General features: G+C 44.4%; 1 protein-coding gene across 3 annotated transcripts; it reads right to left on the reverse strand.

Moving 5' to 3' along the window:
* Positions 1-15,811: 15,811 nt before the first annotated feature.
* Positions 15,812-26,812, reverse strand: LOC140723914 (uncharacterized). Of its 3 annotated transcripts, none has more exons than XM_073038454.1 (3): positions 26,724-26,812; positions 24,641-24,808; positions 15,812-18,058 (listed from the first exon to the last, which is right to left on the reverse strand). In XM_073038454.1, exon 3 carries the CDS (start codon positions 17,653-17,655, stop codon positions 16,114-16,116), a length of 1,542 nt encoding a protein of 513 aa, XP_072894555.1. In that variant the 5' UTR covers positions 17,656-18,058; positions 24,641-24,808; positions 26,724-26,812; the 3' UTR covers positions 15,812-16,113. The 3 variants fall into 3 exon arrangements, with proteins under 3 accessions (XP_072894555.1, XP_072894556.1, XP_072894557.1); XM_073038455.1 differs by having other exon boundaries at positions 24,641-24,804; positions 26,724-26,804; XM_073038456.1 differs by lacking the exon at positions 26,724-26,812 and adding an exon at positions 26,167-26,234.
* Positions 26,813-27,904: the final 1,092 nt, after the last annotated feature.

Below are 27,904 nucleotides of genomic sequence, written 5' to 3' on the forward strand. Positions count from 1 at the left end.
CTCAAAACAATGATTAAGACACAATGTGTTCCACACTGTCTCTCCCTCTCACTCCGTGCCTTGTAAAGGCTTGAAAAATTCACCATCGAACGAATGCACCCACACGCCAAAAAAAGACATACTGTGTTGAAAATGGAAAAGACTGGGATGAAGGAATACATTTGCTTTTGTTCGCAGTAAGAGAGTTGGTACAGAAATCACTCGGCTTTAGTCCATTTGAATTTGTATTTGGTCATAGAGTGAGGGGACGTTTGACCTTGTTAAAGGAACAGTGGATTGATGGGGATGTACATGTTAACTTGTTAGACTATGTTTTGAGGTTCAACAATGAACTACTCCAGGCCTGTAGTCTGGCGAGACAAAACTTAAAGATTTCTCAAAACAAAATGAAGTGCTGGTTTTGTTACGAAGAATGAACAACTCTGATGGGCAGAAGGGGGCAGAGTGGCCCCTGCCCCCCCCCCCCCCCTTTTTGGAGAATCGCAAATCACTACTACTTCCATGCTGCTACCAAGGAAGTAAGAGAGAGAAAAGAAAATCTGCCAGGGCAGTTGTTATTGATAACAGCTCATGAAAGAGAATGAGAGAGAGAGAGAGACAGCTAAGAGACACAGCTAAGGCGGAACGTCTCCTACTGACAAAAGAGGAGATTTAATGCTATTGTCTTTTGGAGAAGGATTGGTTACTTGGTACTGTTCTATTCATTGAAGTCACTCAGGGGACAGCCAGAGTGGGCTGGTTTGATGGGTTACGTCATTCAAACATGATTGACACCCGAGACCCCGTGAGTGGGGATAAAAGTGAGGTCTGGGGTAAAACCCCTCAGACGCACCGGTAGAAACGCTACTGAGCATCAGAAACCCTCGAGACAGGGTGGGACTTCGAAGACCGAACGAAGGGTCGGTAAATTTTAACTCACAGTGTTTTACAGCGAGGCCGGTGGGGGCTTGCGTGTGTGTCCACCCTTGCCTGGGTGACGAGTCCACCACGGAAGAACGGTCTAGCTAAAGGATGGAGGGGTCATACCTGAATGGCCACAACAATAACGCATCGACGGATCAAAATCGTAAAGGAAGGTTGGCAAAATAATAGTTGTTACTGTTCACACGTTTTCTCTCTCTCTCTCTCTCTTTCTCCAACAATTGCAACACATCGACAAACAACTACCGCAGCCTGTATGGACTGAACTGAACTTTATATTTCCATCTGACAATTCATTATCCCCTAGACAACGATAGAGCTTGTTTGATTAGTGATTATTATTATACCCTCACTTTTAGGTTCAGTATTGCTAACGTATATTCTCACTGATATTATTTTGTATATTTTTTCGAATAAATATTGTTGAAAATAGTATCACCAGACTCCAACGGATACTTCTATCTTTGCTGGTAAGGCACCCAGTTACGGGGTTCGTTACAGTTTGATAAGCGGGCTTGCGAAAGAAAATACCAGGTGGGGGATAAGGTGCTTACCTTATCTCCAATGTTGACAAATCCACTTCAGGCGAAACTCAATGGACCCTATGAAATAGTCTCTCAAATTAATAATGTGAATTGTTATCAAAACACCCGACCGATGTAAACTAACACAGGTGGTACAGATAAACATGATAAAGCCTTATTTTGACAAGTAGGCACCATCTATGTGTTGTTGTCAAAACGTATGAATCTGGCAACCCTGAGAATGAAACAACTGACTCGTCTGAGACTTTTCACAAGCCAAACATGGTCCCAGTTAGGCTAATGAACGCGGTTGTTCTAGAAATGCTGAGAAGGCTCTTAGAAGGTTTCTGGGAATGGATTCATGTTACCGTAAGTTCTGTAAGAACTTTGCTGGTATTGCTCTTTCTCTGACTAATTTACTGAAGAAGGGTGAAAAGTTTGTTTAGACAGAGCCTTGTCAGAAGGATCGATTTGATCGATTGTTATCAGTATTTGAGATTAGGCCAATCAATGCAGTGCTGTCAGCAAATCTAATTAGCAGATTGGAGCTGTGGGTGGCAACACAAGTCATGGGTGCACAGAAAGTAAAGGAGCGGGCCAAAGAGACAACCCTGTGGTTATGTGTCCTGAGGGTCAGAGAGACAGAGGAGATGGATCCCACTGTTACCACATGCCGGCGATCTGACAGGAAGTCCAGGATCCCGCTACACAAGGCAGGGTGAAGGCCGAGGTCTCTGAGCTCCTTGTCGGTACTTCACGCCTTTGTATGGCTACTGCTCTGCCCATGATTGCAAGGAACTGCAGAGAACTTTGGAGAGCACAGAACATCAGAGAAACAAGCCTCCACTCCATGGACTCTCCCGACAATTCCCCTCCCTCGGAGAAGCAGGCCATGTACACAAAGAAGCTCATAACCTGGACATTCTTGCTGCAAACCCGCTCCCACATTGGCGGAGAGATACAAAAGCTTTAAAGTGCGGACCACCAGGCTGAAGGATGGCTTCCTGTCTGCAGTTATAAGCCAAATGAATGATAAAATGGACTCGGCCTCACAATGCAAGTCGACGTGACCCTGCACCATATGTCTATCTGCACTGCACTTTCTCTGCAGCCATAATGCTTTGTTACAGTTATTTTTCTGTTGTATATGAGCTCAATGTACTGTTGAAATGTATCAATCTGTGTGGATGGTACATCAGGCAAGATTCTCACTGTAGCTCAGTACGTGATGATAATAAACAAATTCCACACTTTAATTGTGTGGAAATATTAGACAGACTGGGTTGTTGCTTTGGAAATTCTGAAGTGAAGCTGAATTAAACTTTACACATTTATGAGAAGCTCAGATAAACATAAACGGCTAAATTCTCACATAAATGGGTCATACACCCAGAAACATTGGCAACACTTCAGCACGTTGAAACAGTGAATGACACATGCAGAAAATATTGCAGGAAAAAAAATCATTGTCCACCCACAACGAGAGGACGTGACAGATCCGGAACTCACTGCCTTGTCTGAACGGGTGAAAGGTGAAGCTACACGTACACGTAGAGCAGTGACTCGCAAATACTGCAGATCTGCAGAGAAACGTGAACAGGAAACGGGATGAGGACACGGGTGGAGTGACTGCCACCTGAACCGGTGACTCTGCACCTCTCCCCTCACACGCTGCCCGACCCATCCACCGCATTCCCCATATTATTCCATATTTACACCAGATACATGCCTACTCTTCCACACCATATCTACACCGATCCCTTCCCCTCGACCCCCAGGTCACAGAGTCACGGGCTCGATTCCCATCCCGCTGCGAAACATAATTCAAGCCGAAACAGGAAGTGTTCACGTTTCATTTAAATCAGTTCTGTGTTTATAAACACTAATTTCTATTCACATTCCTCCGGCTTCAGTGGACAGGAACACTGAAACATCAAGTAAGAAACAGCAGGAGGTGGCCATTCGGCCCCTCTAACCATCACCAAAATGGCGGCTGCTGTCCCATCTCAGCCACGTTTCAGTCCGATCCTCATTTCCTCGATCCCTTCGGTTTCCACACATCTGCCGGCCTCTTTTCTACGTGAGGATGATCACTGAGTCTTCACCGCCCTCAGTAGAGGGGATTTACAGATATTCACCACCCTCGGAATGGAGACTTTTCCCCTCATGACAGTCCCGGACAGTCCACCCCGTTTTTCAGAGACTTGCATCACTGGTTCAACCGGTAATAATGTTGTACATTTCAATGTGTTCACATCTCCGTCCTCGATTCTCTAAATGACATTTAGAGTTATCACATTTGATCTTTCTTCAAGTAATGACCCCACCACTCCAGGTGAATCTTCATTGCACTCTCTATAACAAATACTCTCTAACCTCTTTGTTCATCTTCTGCATTAATTTCCATCTTCTGCATCCCCGTGTTACCCCAACTACTCAGCTCCCACCCCTGTCACTATTTTCACCTTCCAACTCTCACTCCCCAGCTCTTGCCCCATCCCCACCCCTCACCTCTTTTCTCTGACTATTTCCCGTCCACACTCAGTCCAGAGGGAGTCCCCTGTTATGTGTCCGGCTGTGCCGTGTTGTTGATGGAGTGGGCAGCGTGGTGTTTGTCTCGATTCGGGTCACAACACCAGAATTGCCAGCGGGGTCCACACACAGTGTATCAGCCAACAGAAAACCTCTCGTCCCTGCAGTCTTTGTCTCCTGGTAAACCCAACACCCTGACAGTGTGGACCATAGATACCCCTTCCTCTCAGAGTCAGGGAATCACTCAGACAGCTGATCGCTGAGAGGAATTATATTCATTGGTCATTAAAGTTCACCCAGATTCGTTTGGACGGATTTGATGTGGAGTTCGGAATGTCACAGTGAAAGGGCCGGACGGCCGAACTCCCTCCATTGTCCAATCATCATTCCAGGTGAGGCGACACTTCACCTGTCAATCTTCCGGGGTCGCCCGTTGTGTCCGCTGCTCCCGATGTGGCCGCCTCGACACTGGTGACACCGGATCCTCCGCAATTGTGCGGGTAGGAATGTTTTTTAACGGGTGTCGATATTTTTCTTCCCTTTTGTGCGGGAGGAGATGGTTTTGGGGGTTAATGATCGGGTTGCCGTCCTTTTTGATGCGGGGGGTGCGGAGGGAGTTTCATTTTATTTTTCTCTCTGAACGACTTTCATGTGTTCTTTGTTTCGTGGTTCTCTGAAGAAGAAAAAAAAGCGTTATTTATGAATACTTGCTTTGATAATAAATTAACCTTTGAACCATCCACTCCGAGCGGGACTTACTTAGTCACTCAAACAGGAACAGTCTGTGAATGCTCCCACCCAATTCACCATTTCCCCTTACACCACAGATATATCTTTCCAGATACTCCCCACACAAGACAGGCTGGAGCCAAAAGTATTTACTACATGCCAGACCCTAAAGACAAATTACAAAATAGTCATAATGGCTTACACACAGAGAACAGACAGAAGCTGTCCTATCTCTACACATGAGTGCACAAGGAGTTAAGCATCCTGAAACCCTAGCTATCTACCCTGAAGAAGAAATATGGCTCAGCACGGCTTCGCACATTGGTTGATCATCAGAAGTTACTTTCAGAAAAACAGGCTGCTAATGTTTAACGAAGTGTTAACCCTTTTACATACTTTATCATTCCCTCCTTTAGATCATTACATAATCAACAAAGCAGTAACTTTTAACAGAGAAAGCAACCAAGTACAGCATTGACATCTCAGTGGGTAAAAACGGCATATATCAGTAATTATAACAATGATATCTACAACCATTTGGACATACTGCGATATCATGCCCCACATATTACCGACACGTCTTCGAAGATCACCATTCCGACCCTTCGGTGAACCTGTGTAAATGCTGCCCCACTCTCTTGCTGCTGCCAGTCTCCTTGGCAGTGTGCTTGGAGAGGGATATAACGTTAGTAGCCTCATCAGTTATATAGGTGCAGCATTCTGTGTCAATAATAGCACAGGTTCCCTCTTTCTCAGCTGGGATAAAATCTAAAGCCGTACGATTCTGTAGGACTGTTTGCCGGACTGCAATCATTTCAGTGGATATTTCTGTTACTTGGGCCTGTGTTTCTGTCAGGGCCCCTGCAGTATTGTGGCCAGCTCCTCAAGAGCTGTATCCAAATTGATTATCTCTCGTGAATTCCTGGCTACTCCATAGGAGAGAAAAGCGATCATCCAAAATCGCTCAGTCTCAGTTATTCCTCTCGGCTGCTGGGTAACTGCGGTTCTGGCCAGGATGCATGTTTCCCAGTGTAGGAAGTTCAGTTTGGTGGGGGCCTGCGATACCATCCCTCAAAACACCGACAGCCACAGTCATCTCTGACTGGACCACAGTTACTCACTCTCTTCCCCAGGTGTTATTTGAGGAAGACCAGGCTGAGAGATCCTCACTCTGGTTGAGCAGGATTACTGACATTGGAATCATAGTTTTACCCAGCAGGCCCCTAGTTCTACCTGTTTGGCAAGGTGTGACAGATAGACAGAAAGGTGTTAACATGGAGGCCCCCAGAAAGAGATAAACACGAACACCTCTGTTACATTCCCGTAACGGTTTAAATGAACCAGCAGCAATAGACCACACCTGGAGTGTGCTTTTGATGTTAAAACCACTGTCTTTATTCGTATCTACTTATAATATAACAAATTAAGCAAAATAATTAAAAGCTAAAAGTGTTATGAGGACACATATGTGTAAATATAACTCCCAAACCACTGAGCACAGGGAATACCAAGCTTAAAGTCTTGAGATGGGAAAGTATGAAATTCAGTTCATCCACGGAATCAATGACGAGAGAGAGATATTTGTAATCCAAGGTGAATGTCAAGAGAAGGCAATTACGTTGAATTCCACAAATTCCACAGTGGTAAAAACAGGATAACAGTCGCTGTAGGTCTTATCCGTCGTTGTTCTAAATCCACATACGAATTATCACCAGAAGCAGCTTATCACAGGAGTACTGTCTTCAGAAGGAACTACCTCCCAAGCAAGGGTTAACACACAGGTTTATTCCGCAGGGTACTCCCAATCCAGACCCAACACACAAAGTATTACCGACAGTGATTTCCACAGAATATCCCTTCTCACAAGTGGTTACCACATAACACACCCGAATCCAGCTAAGGGTTAACAAAAGTGGTAGCCACGAGATACTCCAACAAAATCCCCATATGGATTATACGAATTATCACCAACAGTGATTGGTCACAGGGGTACCTCTTCAAGTGAATTACCACCCCCAGGCAAGGGTTAGCACAAGTGGTCCTCACAGGATACTCCCAAACCAACAGATCCACTCCAATGGATCAAACAAAGTGACAATCACGCATTCGGTATACGCTGGATCAATAATCAACTCACCCTGTGGGCATAGGAGAGTCCAAACAGTGGCCTTTGGCCTCTAGCAACCTTTGTTTCGAACTTTCCATCTTCTTTCTTTCTCTCCGGCTGACTGTGTGTCCTTGCTTAAATAAAACAAACTGCGAGCAAGTGTAAACACACTGCATAGTCAAATAGTTCCGCCCCCCCCCCTCTCTCTCTCTCTCAGTAAGAATTAAACAGGAGCCGGGAAAGCCAGGCTTGTTTACACAGGAATTTAGTAGGAGAATTTAGAATTTAGTATTTTCTCCCCGTATTGCCTTTTTAGTTATCTTCTGTTGCTCTTTAAAAGTTTCCCAATCCTCTGGCTTCCCTCTCATCTTTGCTATGTTATACATCTTCTCTTTTATTTTTATACTGTCCTTGACTTCCCTTGTCATCCACGATCGCCCCCTACTCCCTTCAGCTGGCTTTTACCACTGAGATGGTGCGGGACTACAACCAGAGGCCATGGGTTAAGGGTGGATGTTGAAATGTTAAGGTGAACATGAGGGGAAACTTCATCACACAGACAGTCATCCGGGTGTGGAATGAGCAGCCAGCACAAGTGATGCATGCGAGCATGTTTTCAACATTTAAGAGGTTCGTGTAGGTACCTGGATGGTAGGGGTGTGGGAGTGGTCAGTTTAATTAGTTCAGCACAGACCAGATGGCCCAAATGGCCTGTTTCTGTATTGTAATTTTCCACAAGAACCTGAAGTAACGCTAATATTCACTCTAAGTCCTTTTAACAGCTGGGCAGACCAACCATTCACCTCAGCAGGGATTTTTTATATGGCGTTAAAATTGTGGAACTTTAAGTTAATAATACGTGACAGAAAATCCCAGATGCACGTCAAGAAAGACTAATTGTGTGAGAGTGTTTCAGTTACTGTGGGGCCAGGACCCATGCAGCTCAGCAGAAACAGGGAATAATATCAATGGAGAGAGTCAAACTGAGCCAAGGCACAGATTGGTGATGGCAGAAATGCCCCGTTCTTATAGAGACAGGAAGAGCATCAGGGAGTTGATGGTCATTCCAGATACCAGCTCTCTGCCCAGTCAGGAGATGATTTCTCTGTCCAACTTGGGTTCAACCTCATTGTAACAGTGAGGAACAGCCAGATCAAAATTGGCGACTCAAGCAATCTCATCTGAAATGTTGTCCTACAGCCATTGATGGACTTTGTAAATTATTTTACAGGGTAAAACCGAGAAGGATTTTGTCTCCAGGAATCTCAAACACACCACGCCAGTTTTGCTGTCTCTGTCTAGATATTTACGAAGTGGAGCGAGGGATTCAATCGACCATCCTTCCTGCTCAGACTGTGGGGAGGGATTCATTCGGTTATCTGACCAACTGACACGCCCGTCATTTTACAAAGGAGAAATGCCGTTCACCTGCTCAGACAGTGGGAATAGATTCACTCTGTCATCTCAACTGAAGGTACATCAGCAAGTTCACACTGGGCAAGGCCATTCACCTGTTCTTTGTGTGAGAAAGGATGTCCCACCTGTTGACACACCAGTCAGTTCACACCGAGCAGAGGCTGGCGATCTGCTGAATTTGTGGGAAAGGATTCACTCAATCATCTGACGTAATGGCTCACCAGCGGGTTCACACTGGAGAGAGTCCATTCACCTGCTCAGAATGTGCGAAACGATTCACTCGGTCATCCAACCTACAGAGACACCATCTAGTTCACACTGGGGAGAAGCCGTTCACCTGCTTAGAATGTGGGAAGGGAATCACTCGATCTTCCACCCTACAGATACATCAGCGAGTTCACACCGGGGAGAAGCCATTCACTTGCTCAGTCTGTGGGGAGAGATACGCTCACTCATCCACACTACAGAGACACCAGCGAGTTCACACTGGGGAGAAGCCGTTCACCTGCTCAGTCTGTGGGAAAGGATTCACTCTGTCATCCCACCTACAGAGTCATCAGCGAGTTCACACTGCTCAGAGACCGTTCACCTGCTGAGAATGTGGGAAGGAATTCACTCAGTCATCCCACCTACAGAATCACCTGCGAGTTCACACTGGGGAGAAGCCATTCAAATGATCAGTCTGTGGGAAGGGATTCACTCAGTCGTCCACCCTACAGAGTCATCAGTGAGTTCAAACTGGGGAGAAGCCGTTCACCTGCATAGAATGTGGGAAAGGATTCACTCAGTAATCCCAACTACTGGCACAACTGTCAGTTCACAGTGGGGAGTGGCCATTGTTATGAATCCGTAGGTTTCGTTTGCTGTGGACTGTCATTTTAAGAGAGAGAGAGAGATTAAGAAGGTGAATCAGTAGGACTTGCAGCATGTTTACATCGCTCGCAGCTTGTTTAGTTTTAACCGAGGACACAAACACTCAGAGACAGACGGAGACGAAGGAGGAAAAATGGAAGGATCGAAACCAGGGAACTAATGGCCAAGGGTCACTGATTGCAACTTTCCTATCCCATAAGGGTGGATTAATTATCGATTCAGCGTACTCAAATGTGTGGTTGTCACCTCGTTTGCTCCGTAGGAGTGGATCTGATTTGGGGCATCCTGTGAAGACCACTGATGTGTTAACCCTTGCTGGGTGTGGTGTGGTAATTCACTTGAAGACGATACCCTTTGTGACAATTCACTTTCCGTGATAATTCGTATGTGGATTTGGAATGATGACGAATACAATCTACAGCAACTGTTGTCTCGTTTTACCACCATGAAACCTGTGGAATTCGACATAATTACCTTCTCCCAACATTTACGCTGGATTACAAATATCTCTCTCATCACCTATTCCATTGTTGAACTAAACTTTCATACTTTGCCATCTCGAGACGCTAAGCCTTGTTCCTCCCGAATACAATAGTCTGGGAGTTATATTTGCACATATATATACACATAACACATTTGTTTATATTGTTTAAATTACTATATTACAAGTAGATTCTAATAAAGATAGTTTTAACATCAAAACAGACTCCAGGTGTAGCTTATTGCTGCTGTTCGTTTCTAAAGCGTTACAATTCATAACAAAATTGGGGCCTGCGTCTGGGATATGAACAGATTGGGGTCATGGTCATTAATTATCGATTTCATTGGGGAAATTCCTTTGGATTTATTTGTCTGTGGAAAATCAGTAGCAATGGATGTTGATAGATGCCTGGAAGTGCCAGCCTCTGAGGCATTGGAAGACGCCAGAAGGATTGAGTTGTTAAGTATTGCTAAAATGTTAAAACATGCTAAGGGGAAATCGAAAATGAGGAGTGCACAGATGCAGAGTGTAATAGCTGAACATTATGTATCTGAGGTTGTGTTTAAAGTGGAGGAGTTGGAGGTGCTTCCTGAAAGTAAACCTAGTTAACTTGAGCTCCAGTACAAGTGAAAAAAATTAAAGATGGAGACTGCGGAAAGGCAGAGGCAGTTTGAGGCTAGAAAGGCAGAAAAACAGAGGGAGGATGCAGAAAGGCAGAGGCTGTTCGAGCTGGAAAAGATAGAGAGATAGCAGCAAAGGGGTCGAGTGTTAGACTCTGGCGATAAGTTTAAGGCCAGTCGGGAAGTTAAATTTGTACCTTCATTTGACGAGGTAGAGGTTGATAAATACTTTTAGCATTTTGAGAAGGTTGCTCAGTTTAAAGTGGCCAAAAGAGGGTTGGCCTATTCTCTTACAAAGTGTAATTAAGGGGAAGGCTCAGTAAAGCCTATTCTGCTTTGACAGTTGATGAAGCAGCTGATTATGACATTGTGAAACAAGCTGTGCTCAAAGTTTACGAGTTGGTCCCAGAATCATACAGGCAAAAGTTTAGAAATTTGAGAAAGTCTGTAAACTAGACTTATATGGAATTTGCTTATGAGAAGTTTGTGTGTTTCGACCGCTGGTGCACATATAAAAATATAAATGATAATTTTAACAGCTTGAAAGAGTTGGTTTTAATTGAAGAATTCAGAGGGTGCGTCCCTGATGATATAAAGACATATTTAGATGAAAAGGATGCTGCCACTTTGCAGGAGTCTGCTAGATTAGCAGATGAGATTGTTTTAACTCATAAGGTTAAGTTTACCTTGAATAATAGCTTCCAAAAGAGTAGCAGGGATCACAAGGGTAAACCAGGAAATAAAGCTGGGACTAGTGACAAGAGTAAGGATGAAGGGAAGCAGTTGAAGGAGAAATATGCTTGTCTTACTTGTTACTATTGTAAAAAAGCTGGTCATATGATGGATAATTGTTACCTCCTGGGGGAGAAAAAGGAAAAAGAGGCAGTCCCGAATGCCTGTGTGCAGTATGTTGAAGCACCTGTGAATCCACGGGGTTCTGAACATTCTGTTGAGGCTCAGAAAAGGATTTGAGAGGTCTGACCCAGTTAAGAAGAGATTTGATTATTTTATGTCAGATGGGATTGCATTATTAAAGAAAGGGTCAACCCCGGTACCACTGAAATTTGTTTGAGATACAGGGGCTTCTCAGTCACTTATATTAGAGAGCGTTCTAAAGTTTGGTGATGAGACTGAAACCGGTGAGGTAAATCTTATTAAAGACATTTGGGGTGGAATGGTTTCTGTGCCGTTGTACAAGGTAACTTTACAGTCAGGATTGGTTTGGATACCTGTTAAGATCGGATTATGCTCCAGTTTACCGGTGGAAGATGTTACCTTGCTGTTAGGGAATGACCTGGCAGATGGTAAAGTTGTTCCTGCTGTGCTGTTGACAACTAAGCCAACCACTGACGACCCACAGATGGATTTTAACATTTATCCTTCCTGCGCAGTAACTTGAAGTATGGCTAAAAAGTCTGCCGACGCAGACAGTTCTGTGCAGCATGATTCTGATACCCATGATAGCTAAAATCGGGATTCCGGTTATGATGACATGTCAGGGACATTTCTGCCTTCATTGTTTCAACAGGATTCAGATAGTAAGTCTGATGAGAAAGATTTATCCCTGTCTAGGAAGGAGTTTATAGCAGAACAGAACCGAGACCCTGATATTGAAACTTTAAAAGAAACAGGTCTGTCAGATGATTAGATTAAGAAAGTGCCAGTAGATTGTTATCTCAAGGATGGAGTGTTAATGAGGAAGTGGAGGCCACCTGCAATACCAGCGAGTGAGGAATGGGCAATTGTTCACCAAGTTGTAGTTCCTAAAGTTATAGGGCTGAAATTTTAACTTTGGCCCACAGTATGCCGTTAGGTGGCCATTTTGGAGTGAATATAACTGTAAACAGGTTTATAAAATAATTTTACTGGCTTAATTTGAGGAAAGATGTGACCTTTTTCAAACCTGTCACACTTTCCCAGCTGTGGGTAAACCCCACCAGGTCATCCCAGTGGCCCCACTGTGGTTTATACGTGCATTCGGTGAACCCTTTTCTAAATTTATAGTGGATTGTGTTGGCCCATTGCCAAAGACTAAAGCTGGCCATCAGTATCTGCTAACTATAATGTGTACTGCATCCAGATTCCCAGTGGCAATACCTCCCAGAAATATTAAAGCTAAAACTGTAGCGAAAGTTCTTACCAAGTTGTTGTTTTTTTCCCCCACTTTTTCTGGATTGCCTAAAGAAATCCAGTCTGATCAAGAAAGTAATTTTACACCTGGATTATTTCAGTAGGTAGTTTATGAACTACGAGCTGAACAAATAACATCATCTGCGTACCATCTGTAATCACATGGGCTGCCGGAAGTTTTCATTCTACACTCAAAACAATGATTAAGACATATTGCGTTGAAAATGGAAAGAATGGGATGAAGGAATATATTTGCTTTTGTTCTCATTAAAACCATCAGTACAGAATCACTGGGCTTTAGTCCATTTGAATTTGTATTTGGTCATAGAGTGAGGGGACCTCTGACCTTGTTAAAGGAACAGTGGATTGATGGGGATGTACATGTTAACTTGTTAGACTATGTTTTGAAGTTCAAAAATAAACCACCAAATTCAATGGACCGTATGAAATAGGCTCTCAAATTAATGTTGTGAATTATGTTATTAAAACTCCCGACTGACGTACACTAACACGGGTTGTACACATAAATATAATAAAGCCTTATTTTGACAAACACGCACCATCTGTGAGTGTTGTTGTCAAAACATATGAATTGACTCGTCTGACATTTTTCACAAGCCAACCGTGGTACCAGTCAGGCTCGTGAACTCGGTTGTTCTGGAAAACATTGATAACAAGTTGTCTCATCTGCAGCCAAAGCAACAACAACAGCTGAAGGAATTAATTCTGAAGTTTAAACATGTATATCCCGATGTTCCCAGGCAAACCACGGTCGTAGTACATGATGTAGATATTGATCAAGCTAAACCTATTAAACAACACCAATATCGTATGAAAGTAGAAAAGTGTAAATTGGCTGAGCAAGAATTTGAAAATATGCTGGAAAATGGTATTATTAGTCCTTCAGCATCAGATTGGATTCACCCCCCGTTATTGTGCCCAGACCTGATGGCAGTATTAGATTTTGCACTGGTTATAGGAAGGTAAGTGCAGTAACAAAAACAGATGCCTATCCTATCCCTAGGGTGGATGATTGCATCGATAAAGTTGGAAAAGCTAAATTTCTTACAAAGGTTGATCTGTTGAAAGGGTATTGGTGTGTTCCATTGATGGACAGAGGTAGAGAAATTTCTGCGTTTGTGATACCTTCTGGGTTGTATGAATACAATGTTTTGCCGTTTGGAATGAAAAAATGGTCCAGGATCATTCCAGAGAACGTTTGATTCTGTAATTCGAGGATTAGAACACACAGATGCCTATATTGATGACTTAGTCACAGGGAGTGACACTTGGGAAAAGCATATCTCTGCAGTAGAGAAGCTGTTTGACAGGCTTTCCCAGGCCAGCCTTTCATTTAGCTAAGAGTGAATTTCGCCATGCCACTGTGACTTATCTTGGCTATGTTGTAGGTCAAAGCAAGTTGGCTCCTGTTCAGGCAAAAGTCCAGGCAATTTCTGAAGTTCCTATTCTGACTGGTAAGAAGGATCTTAGAAGGTTTCTGGGAATGGTAGGATATTATCGTAAGTTCTGTAAGAACTTTGCTTATATCGCTCTTCCTCTGACTAATCTCCTCAAGAAGGGTAAAAAGTTTGTTTGGACCGAGCCTTGTCAGGAGGCATTTGATCGATTGAAAGCCATTTTTATGTCATTAACCTGTGCTCAGGGCACCTGACTTTACAAAGCCATTTTCTATAGTTGTGGATGCCAGTGATGAAGCTGCCGGGGCAGTGATATTACAGAAAGATGATGATGATGTTGAACAGCCTGTAGCTTACTTTTCGAGAAAATTCAATGAGCATCAAAGAAATTATTCCATCTTAGCGGGCTCACCTTTGACATTTAAGAAAAACCTGGACAGGTATATGGATGAGAGGCGTTTGGGTTGATATGGCCCAGGTGCAAGTCAGTGGGACTAGGCAGAAAAATGGTTCGGCACAGCCAAGAAGGGCCAAAAGGCCTGTTTCTGTGCTGTAATGTTCTATGGTTCTTAGAGAAAGAGTTGTTGTCACTCATCTTGGCTTTGCAGCATTTCGATGTCTGTGTTTGTCCTGAGAAGAAACCTCTTGTAGTTTATACTGATCATAATCTGTTGGTGTTTTTGAGTAAGGTAAAGGACAAAAACAGAAGATTGTTATACTAGTGTCTTATTTTGCAAGAGTATGATATTGTGATAACGCGTATAAAATCCACAGATAATATCATTGCCGATTGTCTTTCCAGATGCTAAGCTTACAGTTTTAATAGCGAAACAGAATCTGGTATCTGTGAATGCTGCTGCAGTGTGTTACATAACCGTATGTGTATTGTCTTATATACTGTAGTTTGCAGTTAAAAATTTGCTCTTTGAGATCAAAAATTATTTTTTGGGAAAGGGGAAGTGTTATGAGTCCCTGGGTTCCGTTTGCTTTGGACTGTCACTTTAAGAGAGTGCCTGAGTGAGGTGGGGACTAACAATGACATCAGCCGCTGACTTTCTCAGCTCATTTTTGATTTTTACAGAGTGACCTCAAGGAGGCGGGACTGTCTGACTTGCAGCTTGTTTACTTTACTCGCAGTTTGTTTCGTTTTAAGCGAGGACACAGACACTCACAGTCAGAAGGAGACAAAGAAAGAGAACAAAAGGATTCAGACAAGGAAGCTAGTGGCCAAGGGTCACTGTTTGGAACTCTCCTGTGCCCACAAGGGTGGTTTGATTATCGATCCAGTGCACATCGAATGTGTGCCTGGCACCTCAAATAATCCACAGGAGTGGATTTTGTTTGGGGAATCCTGTGGAGACCACTTACGTGTTAACCCTTGCCTGGGTATGTGGTGTGGCGATTCACTTGAAGATGATATCCCTGTGACAAGTCACTTTCGGTGATAATTCATATGTGGATTTGGAACGACGACAGATAAAACCTACGGCGACTGTTAACTCATTTTAACCACCGTGGAACATGTGGAATTCAACGTAATTGCCTTCTCTCTGCACTTACCCTGGATTACAAATCTCTCTCTCCTATCCCTTATTCCATGAATGAACTAGACTTTCATACTTAACCATCTCAAGACTCTAAGCCTAGTTCTCCACCCCCACCCCAACACCGAGCTCAATAGTTTCGGAGTTATATCACTGTTAACTTTGGTTTATCTTGCTTAAGTTACTAGATTATAAGAAGATACTAATGAAGATAGTTGTTTTAACATCAAAACCAGACTCCAGGTGCAGTCTATTGCTGCTGGTTCGTTTCTGGTGTGTTACGGTTCGTAACTAAATGCTAGAATCTTTCCTGTCATACCCTATGATAGTAGCTTATAACTGTTATCCCACCAGGTGATGCATTCAATTAAACCTCTTGTCGTTCTAGCTAACAAAAACTGATTACTGGAAAACTCAGTGAGATAGAAGGTGCAAGATAATACTGCACAATGAAGTCAAATGGTACGGGAAACTTTACTGATATACTGTACATCATTGCCTCAGTCAAAGTAAGAATTATAAAGCTCAATTGTTTAATCACATATTGTGTACCATTTGTTATTTCGGGGTACAGCACTGATTTATAACATCACGCAGCATCCACCCAAATGAGATTTCTTTTCTAGGCTCGGGGGCTACTACCCCCTATATTAAGTTGCTAGCCAAAGCGATATTTACATAAGGTTAGATGACTCAGTGAATCGCTTCCCACCTTCACAGCAGGAGAACAGCCTCTCCCCAATGTGAACACAATGATGAACATTTAGTTGATTTGGCTGAGAGAATCTCTTCCCAAAGTCTGAGCAGGTGATCAGCCTCTACCCAGTGTGAACTCGCTGGTGTCTCTGTAGTTGAGATGACCAAGTGAATCCCTTCCCACAGTCTGAGCAGGTGAACGGCTGCTCCCCAGTGTGAACTCGTTGGTGTGCCAGAAGGTCGTATGACCGACTGAATCCCTTCCCACATTCTGAGCAGGTGAATGGCCTCTCCCCGGTGTGAACTCTCCGATGTTCCTTCAGTTGAGATGACCAAGTGAATCCCTTCCTGCACACGGAGCAGGTGAACGGCCTCTCTCCGGTGTGAACTGACCTGTGTACCAGTAGGTGGGATGACCGAGTAAACCCCTTCCCACAGTCTGAGCAGGTGAATGGCCTCTCTCCAGTGTGAACTCGCTGATGTACTTGCAATTTAGATGAGCAAGTGAATCCCTTCCCACAGTCTAAGCAAGTGAATGCCCTCTCTCCAGTGTGAACACTCTGATGTTCCTTCAGTTGAGATGACCAAGAGAATCCCTTCCCACAGTCTGAGCAGGTGAATGGCCTCTCCCCAGTGTGAACTCGCTGATGTACCTTCAGATTAGATGAGCAAGTGAATCCCTTCCCACAGTCCAAGCAGGTGAACGGCCTCTCCCCAGTGTGAACTCGCTGGTGTGCCATTAGGTTGGATGACAGAGTGAATCCTTTCCCACACACTGAGCAGCTGTACGGCCTCTCTCCGGTGTGAACTCGTTTATGTACCTTCAGTTTAGATGACCGAGTGAATCCCTTCCCACAGTCTGAACAGGTGAACGGGCTCTTCCCAGTGTGAACTGACTTGTGTACCAGTAGGTCGGATGACCGAGTGAATCCCTTCCCACAGTCTGAGCAGGTGAACGGCCTCTCTCCAGTGTGAACTAACTTGTGTACCAGTAGGTCGGATGACTGAATGAATCCCTTCCCACAGTCTGAGCAGGTGAACGGTCTCTCCCCAGTGTGAACTCGCTGATGTAGCTTCAGTTGAGATGATAAGGTGAATCCTTTCCCACAGTCTGAGCAGGTGAACGGCCTCTCCCCAGTGTGAACTCGCTGATGTACCTTAAGATCAGATGAGGAAGTAAATCCCTTCCCACAGTCTGAGCAGGTGAATGGCCTCTCCCCGATGTGAAATCGCTGATGTACCTTCAGTTGAGATGATGAAGTGAATCCTTTCCCACAGTCTGAGCAGGTGAACGGCCTCTCTCCAGTGTGAACTCTCTGATGTACCTTCAGTTGAGATGAGCAAGTGAATCCCTTCCCACAGTCTGAGCATGTGAATGGCCACTTCCCAGTGTGAACTGACTTGTGTACCAGTAGCTGGGATGACCGAGTGAATCCCTTCCCACAGTCTGAGCAGATGAATGGCCTCTCTCCAGTGTGAACTCTCTGATGTTCCTTCAGTTTAGATGACTGAGTGAATCCCTTCCCACACACTGAGCAGGTGAACGGCGTCTCCCCAGTGTGAACTGACTTGTGTACCAGTAGGTGGGATGACCGAGTGAATCCCTTCCCACAGTCTGAACAGGTGAACGGCTGCTCCCCAGTGTGAACTTGCTGGTGAGCCATTAGATCAGATGACCGAGTGAATCCTTCCCCACAAATTCAGCAGATGACCAGCCTCTGCCCAGTGTGAACTGACCGGTGTGTCCACGGGTGGGATGACTGACTGAATCCCTTCCCACACACAGAACAGGTGAATGGCCTTGCCCCAGTGTGAACTTGCTGATGTACCTTCAGTTGAAATATCCGACTGAATCCATTCCCACTGTCTGAGCAGATGATTGGGTCCCGCCTGTGTAAGATGACGGGTATGCCAGTCACACAGATGATCAACTGAATCCCTCCCCACAGTCTGAGCAGGAAAGATGTTCGAGTGAATCCCTTGTTCCACTTCTTAAATATCTGGACAGCGACAACAAAACTAGTGTGTTGTGTTCACGATTCCCGCAAATTCCTTGTCATTTGTAACCTGTAAAGAGATTTACAAAATCCATCAATGGGTGTAGGACAACCTTTCAGATGAGATTCCTTGAGATGTCAAGATGTGATCTGTCATCACACTGTTACAGTGAAGTTCAACACAAGTTGGAGAAGGAAATCACCTTCTAACTGGGCACAGTGCTGGTGTCTGGAATGACCATCAAACTCTCTGATGCTTTTCATGTCTCTGTAAGAATGGGGCATTTCTGCCATCTCCAGTCTGTGACCTGGCTCAGTTTGACTCTCTCCATTGGTATTATTCCCTGTTCCCACTGATCTGCCTGGCCCCACAGTAACTGAAACACCGAAAAAGCCGGCAGTGCATTCCATGCACCCACCAGTCTCTGTGTAGAAAACTTACCCCGACATCCCCACAGTATCTATTTCAAATCACCTTAAACTGTGCCCCCTTATGTGAGCCATTTCAGCCCTGGGAGCAAACCTCTGGCTATCCACAAGGACAATGCCCCTCATCATCTTATGCACCTAAAAAATGCTCGAAACAGAAAGAATGAAATTATGCATTACTTCGAGGATTTGTCAGAAGTGTACAGAATTATGAGGGTATAGATAGGGTAAATGCAAGCAGCTTTTTCCTCTGAGGTTGGGTGGGATGACAACTAGAGGGCATGGATAAGTGAGGAAGGTGAAAATTTAAGAGGAACATTTGGAAAAGCTCTTTACTGAAATGGTTGTGTGAGCATGGAATGAGATGCCAACACAAGTGGTTCATTTGAAGGAAGTTTGGATGGGAGCCTGGTTGGTAGGGGTATGGAGGGCGATGGTCTCGGTGCAGGTAGATGCATTAGACAGTTTAAATGTTGTTTTATTTCGGCATTGACCAGATGAGCCAAATAGCCAGTTTCTCTATGAACTGTTCCACGTTTCTATAACAGAGAAGCTGGCCAAACTTGTTTGGAAGGGAAAAGGTAGGAGTGACAATGGAGCAGCAATGGCTGGAGTTTCTGGGAGCAATTCGGGAGATCAGTTGTCGATAATATCCCAAAGAAGTGGAAGCATTGGAAAGGCAGGAGGACACAACCGTGGCTGGAATGAGAAGCCAAAGCCAACATAAAAGCCAAAGAGAGGGCAAACAAAAGAGCAAATGCTATTGGGAAGCTAGAAACCAACAGAAGACAACTAAAAAAAAGTCAGATGAGCTTAGGGCGTGGAAAGATGATTCATGAGTCAGTCATTAATGAGTCTTGGTCGCACCCAACAGTCTGAGGCATTTATAGGAACGAAATATCCAGGGCCTCAATATCTCCTGAAAGCCGAGTTTCCCTGAACCAGTTATGTTTCAACTTTCATTTCGTAAGGCACGTACAAATTCTATATCCTCAAAATTTCACTTCTCAAGGCCTCCCACTTACTAAGTACTCCTTTGTCAGAAAACAGCCTGTCCCAATCCACACTTGCCAGATCCTTTCTGATACCATCAAAATTGACCTTTCTCCAATTTAGAATCTCAACCCATGGTCCAGACCTCTCTTTTTCCATCTTTATTTTGAATTTCATGTCATTATGATCACTAATTTCTGTCACAAGCCCTGATCATTGCCTAACAGCTTATTGCACACTTCTACGTCGGGAATTCTACGTACCGATTAAGGGCACATTTGAGAAACTCTACCCCATCTATTCCTTTTACAGTATGGGAGTCCCAGTCAATATATGGAAAGTTAAAATTACTTACTGAATAACTTTTGTTCCTCTAAATCCCTCAGACTATTGGGTGCACCCAAGTCCCAATAATGTCTACAATATCATAATTCCCTGTCCTGAGCTCATCGGGCTTTCCTACGATGCTTCTTGCATTGTGATATACACAGCTCAGCACATTCATCACACCATGCTCAACCATTTGATTGCTGACTCTGTCTGAGGTCTGAACAACATCTGACTGGTGTCAAGAAAACAACCTCTCCCTCAATGTCACAAAAACAGAGGAGCTGATTGTGGAGGACAGGAGGAGTGGAGACACAGACAAGGGTGTCACCCTGGGGCTAGTGAACAACCGACAGCTTCCCCAGTTTCTAAAACCCCCCAGTGGTGGGCACTTAATCTGGACTCCACTGCATTTGAACCCCTTCCGCCAGCGGCCGACCCTCATGTGACTCTGTGCTATGATCCTACGGGGTGCGTCACTGAGGAAAGCCAATATTATGCACCCCTCGAGGGACAGAAGTTCCCAGTCATGGTGATTGGAGAGGTTAAAGGAAGAGAGGGCAGTGCATTACTGGCCGAAGTTCCTGGATTTCCTTTGGCAACAGACAGGTCTGGTGGTTCCCCATACCACCGATAGGGTTTGCCCTGGGTTCAAGCCAAAGAGCCTATGGTTCCTTGCCCACACCCTGACGAAACAAGCCTCCATCACCGCGGAAGACTGGCAAGACCTGGCCGCATGCCAACTCTGATACTGGAAGGAGTCTGAGGTGAAGACACTCTTTTAATATTGACCGAACGCAAGACGTTGTACCACAGCTCTGGGCAATTTCAGGCCATGGTTGTCCGCACCGACTGCCCCCGTCTGGATCAGAGTGAAAGAAGGACAGGCTCTCCCATCCATTCCGCAATACTCCCTCTAGCCCGAGACACCGTTTCATGAGGATGGAAGCTCAATATCACCAAGACCAAGGAGATGGTGGTGGACTTTAGGAGATCTAGGCCTCATATGGAGCCAGTGATCATTAATGGAGAATGTGTGGAGCAGGTTAAGACCTACAAGTATCTGGGAGTACAGTTAGACGAGAAGCTAGACTGGACTGCCAACACAGATGCCTTGTGCAGGAAGGCACAGAGTCGACTGTACTTCCTTAGAAGGTTGGCGTCATTCAATGTCTGTAGTGAGATGCTGAAGATGTTCTATAGGTCAGTTGTGGAGAGCGCCCTCTTCTTTGTGGTGGCGTGTTGGGGAGGCAGCATTAAGAAGAGGAACGCCTCACGTCTTAATAAGCTGGTAAGGAAGGCGGGCTCTGTCGTGGGCAAAGTACTGGAGAGTATAACATCGGTAGCAGAGCGAAGGGCGCTGAGTAGGCTACGGTCAATTATGGAAAACCCTGAACATCCTCTACATAGCAGCATCCAGAGACAGAGAAGCAGTTTCAGCGACAGGTTGCTATCGATGCAATGCTCCTCAGACAGGATGAAGTGATCAATACTCCCCAATGCCATTCGGCTTTACAATTCAACCGCCAGGAGTAAGATATGTTAAAGTGCCGGGGTTAGGACTCCATGTATTTAAGTAAACTACTTAAGAACTTTTTAAAAGCTATTATTAATGCTTTTTGAGAGAAGTGATTTAGATGCATATCATATTTTTACTGAGTTAAGTATTGTATGTAATTAGTTTTGCTACAAAAGTGTATGGGACATTGGAAAAAAATGTTGAATTTCCCCATGGGGATGAATAAAGTATCTATCTATCTATCTTTTGTGGATCCAGCAGGGAATCGATGCGATAGTGACGGACAGTGAACTAATTGAGCAGGCCTCTTTTGAAGCAGCTGTCTCCGCCCAGAAGGCTGAGCTGTTTGCTCTGACTCGTGCCTGTATCCTAGCAACAGACTAAAGTGGGAACGTTTACACAGACTCCCGTTATGCATTTGGAATTGTACATGACTACGGCACTCTCTGGGAATGTGGGGATTCCTGACTTCCTCTGGCCACCCCATTAGTAATGCCACCTTTGAAAACAACTTACTCACCGCTCTGCAGCTACCTCGAGTTTTGACCATTATTAAATGTGCAGCCCACACCCGCATGTCTACCCTGGTCACTAAAGGCAATGCTTTAGCAGATTAGACAGCGAAAACTGTGGCAAAATCCTCAGTAGTTGTAGTCCCCTTGGGTTCCCGTCAAACAACCTTCCATGACTAAAGCAGAGCGGGTTTGCCAGACATGACGGAGGTACATAGTTTTCAGGGGGATGCCTCTGTGGAGGAGTGCAAACTGTGGTCCCATATGAGGTGCCAAAAAGTCCCCGGCCTAAGTTTTCGGATCACCTAGCGGGACAGGTTTGTGTTCCTACACAGTTTTTACCAATATTAGTCGATCAGAAACATGATTTGACACACCTCAGAAAGGAGGGAATGGTTGGTAACCTTTACCCTGCACATCGGGTATGACTACCTTGCCAGGTGGATCTTTTTGTGTCTACAAGTTGATTTTATTGAATTGCCTAGAGTACATTGCTATAGATACTGCTTAGTTATTATAGATGTATTTAGTAGATGGATTGAAGCTATTCCAACTACCATTAATACTGCTGTGACTGTTGTGAAGGTATTATTAAGGGAAATAATTCCCAGGTACAAGCCAGAGATGCTGAGTTCAACAATGGCTCACACTTTATGGTGAAAGTAAATGAAGGGGTATGTAACAAACTAGCTATCAAGCAACAATTCCACTGTGTACACCACCCATGGGCCGCTGGCAGAGTGGAAAGAGCCAATGGCACTCTGAAGTGTAAACTGGCCAGACTAACACTGGAGACTGGACTCACTTGGTTGAAGGTCCGACCATTAGCCCGATTCCACATGAGGGTTACCCCACAGGGGAAAACAGGGCTGTCACCAGCTGAAATCATTTCTGGACGGCCCATGAGGACACCCTGGGAACAAAGTCTCAGGATTAAAGGCAAAGTGAATAAGAATAAGGAACCTTGGTTCTCGATGGATATTGGAACTCTGATAAAGAAGAGAGAGATGTATGACATGTATAAGAAACAGGGAGCAAATAAGGTACTTGAGGAGTATAAAAAGTGCAAACAAATACTTAAGGAAGAAATCAGGAGGGCTGAAAGAAGACATGAGGTAGTGTTGGCAGTCAAGGTGAAGGATAGTAAGAGCTTCCACAGCTATATTAATAGCAAAAGGATAGTTATGGGATAAAATTGGTCCTCTTGAAGATCAGAGTGGTTGGTTATGTATGGGACCAAAAGAAATTGGGGAGATGTTAAATGGTTTTTTTGTGTCTGAATTTACTAAGGAAACTGGCATGGAGTCAATGGAAATAAGGCAAACAAGTATTGAGGTCATGGAACCTATACAGACAGAAGAGGAGGAGGTGCTTGCTATCTTGAGGTGAGTAGATAAATCTCCAGGACCTGACAGGATATTCCCTCGGACCTTGAAGGAGACGAGTGTTGAAATTGCAGGGGCCCTGGCAGATATATTTAAAAGTCATTATCTACAGGTGAGGTGCCAGAGATTTGGAGGATAGCTCATGTTGTTCTGTTATTTAAAGCAGGCTCTAAAAGTAATCTGGGAAATTATAGGCTGGCAAGTTTGATGTCGGTCATGGGTAAATTATTGGAAGGAATACTAAGAGATAGGATCGACAATTATTTAGACAGACAGGGACTTATTAGGGAGAGTCAACATGGCTTTGTGCCATGTTTAACAAATATATTAGAGATTTTCGAGGTTACAAGGAAAGTTGATGAAGGCAAGGCAGTGGATGTAGTGGACTTCAGTAAGGCCTTTGACAAGGTCCCGCATGGGAGGTTAGTTAGGAAGATTCAGTCACTAGGTATACATGGTGAGGTAGTAAATTTGATTGGGAATTGAGAATGGGAGAAGTCAGAGAGTGGTAGTGGACGATTGCTTCTCTGTGTGGAGGACTGTGACTAGTGGTGTGCCACAGGGATTAGTGCTGGGTCCATTGTTATTTGTCATCTATATCAATGATCTGGATGATAATTTGGTAAATTGGATTTGCAAATTTGTTGATGATACAAAAACTGGAGGTGTATTGGACAGTGAGGAAGGTTTTCAAAGCTTGCAGAGGGAATTGGACCAGCTGGAAAAATGGGCTGAAAAATGGCAGATGTAGTTTAATACAGACAAGTGTGAGGTGTTGCACTACGGAAGGAAAAACCAAGGTAGAACATACAAGGTAACTGGCAGGGCACTGAGGAGTGCACTAGAACAGAGGGATCCAGGAATACTGATAGAAAATTCCCTAAAAGTGGCATCACAGGTAGATAGGGTAGTAAAGAGAGCTTTTGGTTCATTGGCCTTTATAAATCAAAGTATTGATTATAAGAGTTGGAATGTTATGGTGGGGTTGTATAAGGTATTAGTGAGGCCAAATTTGGAGTATTGTGTGCAGTTTTGGTCACCAAATTACAGGAAGGATATTAATAAGGTTGAAAGAGTGCAGAGAAGGTTTACAAGGATGTTGCCAGGACTTAAGAAACTGAGTTACAGAGAAAGGTGGAATAGGTTAGAACTTCATTCTTAGGAGTGTAGAAGAATGAGGGGAGACTTGATAGAGGTATATAAAATTATGATGGGTATAGACAGAGTGAATGCAAGCAGGCTTTTTCCACTGAGGCTAGGGGAGAGAAAAAAAAAACCCAGAGGACATGGGTTAAGGGTGAAGGACAAAAAGTTCAAAGGGAATATTGGGGGGGGGGTAGGGGTGGCTTCTTCACAACTGGGTCTGACTGGTACTGGCATAACTGGTTCTTCTGGGCACATTCAGTCTCACTCCCAACTATTTCCTACCTTCCTTTGTACAGGCATGTAATGTCTAAAGGACCAGTGTTTGAGTAAATGAGACTCACCAAACTTTCTCCTGACTGACTCACTGGAATCTTCGAGTCAGATGGGTTCTCTCCAGTTGATGCTCTCAATCCTCGGGCTGGTTCACTTGTTGCTGTTCCCTTGTCTTCAGTCGTGCTTTGCCTCCAGTTGGGGTTTTTCTTCCAATAAACCTCTCAGTGCAGGTCTAACTTTAACCAGAGAGATAATGAAGCACATTAACAATGAAAAGGAGAACCAAACATTTCTGCTTAATGTTACTAAGAACAAAACTCGCTGAAATTTAAACACTGAAGGCAGATGTAATGACCTCAGTAAACAATATTTTATTGTCCCTCACATGTCACAAAACGATATGGGATAAGAAGGAGCCATCATTCAGTCAGGAACAGAATTATGTGATTCAATCCATCTGGTCTGCCCACCACTCAACCAGGGCTGATTTTTATTCCAACATCATATTCCTGCCTTCCTCCTGTATCCCTGAACCTACTCAGCAATCATCAGGATATTAATCTTCACAAATATACCCAAATGGCAGCCTCAAACAAATTCTGCGGCAACAAATTCCACATATCAGACATCTTTTTTTAAATTTTTTTTTATTAGTTTTTCAAAACATTTTACAAAATTAAAAACCCCAAATCCCAATGAGGAGCATTAATACAGTGCAAGATTAAGCATACAATAACAATATGCTACAAAGGAAGAGACTTTAACAAAAAAAGCACCTAAATTAAAGACAAGTGAGCTTAGTGTCCTCCCCAAGCCCCACAACACAAAGAAAAAACAACAGCACCAGACCAAACACCACACAGTATAAAGAGTATAAGTCCGGACAGTCAAACTCCCAGACTGTGAATACACTTAGCAACAGAGGATAATAATGCCTGCTACCAGAAAAAAAATGAGGGATCTGAAAGCAAGGGACCGAAAAGAAGAAAAAAAAAGAAAAAAAAAACCCTAGTCAAGAGGAAGGTTATGAAAGTACTCTATAAAAGGTCCCCAGACCTTATGGAACTTTAGATCCGAATTAAGAACTAAATAATGAATTTTTTCGAGGTCCAAGCAGGCCATAATGTCGTTAAGCCATTGATATCAGACATCTTTTGGCCAAAAAAAATGTTTCTCATCTCAGTTTTAAAGGGAAGCAACTTTATTCTGAGACCGTGCTGTCAGATCACAGACTCTCTGTCTAATAGAAACATCCTCTCCATGTCCACTGTATCCAGGCTTTTCAGCATTTGGTAGGTTTACTTAACCATACATCCCCACAACACTGCCACCGTCCCTCTGAACTCCATCCAGCACAGGTCCAGAGCCATCAAATGCTCCTCATACATGACGCCGATCATTCCTGAGATTATTCTTGTAAGCCTTGTTAGCAACAACTGCACTGTACACATTTCCAGGAATAACAGTCAAATCGGTTCCAGGATAATTTACAGGGAAAAGTTGCACTTCCGTTACTGTTATACTATCACTCCATTTCCAGGTTAAAACAGGTCTATTTCAGGAAATTTGTTTACAGATCCTCTCTTGTACATACTGGACCGGCCGCCGTCGCTGGGCTATGAACGTGCAGGAGTAATGTGTGGCTAAATGCCTTGCTGAAGGACACAACAGGCTGAGGCTCGAACCATTCTCCCCCTAGACTTCCCAGTCCCTCGGTAAAGCAGGCAGTGAAATCAAAGATCCCCACAACCTGGGACGTTCTCCATTCTCACCCACCCCACTCCAGGAGAAGACACAACAGCCATAAAGCTCCAGGACAAATGTGAGCAGCCTCAGGAAGCGAGGCGAGTTCGGGGAAGTTAATGGCACCAAGTGGGCAAAATCACACCACGTGATCTGGCGTCACAAAGCGGAGGGCGGGGCGAATCTGCGGCACACAACCTCACGTGACCTGTCGGCGGGACTACCATTTCAATTCTGCGGAAACAGACAGCCTGGGCTCCTGGTTTGGATCGTTCAATGCAGATTAAGTGAAGTCGACACATTTCTGACGAGCCCAGATAGTTTGGAAACAAATGAATTCCTGGCCCACAGTTCGGGGCTCACGGCCAACATCGGATCTCCCCGCTCGGGATCGGTCTCAATACTCACCGATGGGAAAGTGATATCTTCGGCCCGCAGACAGTGATCCCGACGGAAGAGACGAAAGTCTTTCCTGAACACACAGTCGACCCACTTCACCCCCTCCCCACCCGGGCAGAGACTCCAGCTACTCATTAGTCTGTGGAAAGAAGCAAACTTGCCGCTCACATCACCTCTCACCTTAAATGTATTAGACATTTCAACCCCCAGGAAAAATATATCGTCTGTCCACTCGATCATTCCTCTCTTAATCTTATAAACGTCCATCCAGTCTCACCCCAGCCTGCGCCGCTCTGGAGAAAACAAGACAATTTTGTCCAGCCTCTCGTTATAGCTCATGCCCTCTAATCTAGGCAGTGTCCTGGTCAACCTCTTCTGCGCCCTCTCCAAAGCCCCGACATCCTTCCGAGAATGGGGGCGACCAGAACTGTATGAAACACTCCAGGTGTGGTCTAACTAGTTTTATAAAACTGTGTTACGAACTGTAACGTTTTAGAAACGAACCAGCAGCAAGAGAGTTCACACCGGAGTCTGGTTTTGATGTTAAAACCATTCTCTTTATTAGTATCTACTTATAGTAGCTTAATGAAATAAAGGAAAGTTAACAGTGTTATGTGTATATATGTGTAAATATAATTCCCAAACTATCGAGCGTGAGGGAACAAAGCTTAGAGTCTTGAGATGGTAAAGTAGGAAAGTTCAGTAATCCACGGAATAAATGATGGGAGAGAGATATTTGTAATCCAGGGTGAAACGTAGAGAAAAGGCCGTTACTTCAAAATAACCGCCGACGACGTTCTTATCCGTTGAATCTGTCCACATACGAGTTATCAGCGAATGTGGACCTGTCACAGGAATACCGTCTTCCAGGGGTTACCGCACAACATACCCAGGCAAGGGTTAACACAAGATATTCCAAAACCCACACCTATGGATTATACGAAGTGACAGCCACACACGTTCGTTGTGGTTCCGTGTACAGATGATCAACCCACTCTTGTGGGCACAGGAGAGTTCCAAGCCTCAGCTGCGACTAACTGAAGCTATCAGCTTTTCCAGTCTCTCTCTGTCTCTTTAGACTGGCCGACTGCCTGTCTGCAGATCGCTCTCTCTCTCTCTTATGGTTCAGTCCACAGTCAGCGCTGTCAGCCTGTGACTGACGTCATAGTCCGCCTCCTTGGAGTCTGAGA

Source organism: Hemitrygon akajei, unplaced genomic scaffold (genome assembly GCF_048418815.1).
Source record: "Hemitrygon akajei unplaced genomic scaffold, sHemAka1.3 Scf000147, whole genome shotgun sequence".
Taxonomy (NCBI): Eukaryota; Metazoa; Chordata; class Chondrichthyes; order Myliobatiformes; family Dasyatidae; genus Hemitrygon; species Hemitrygon akajei.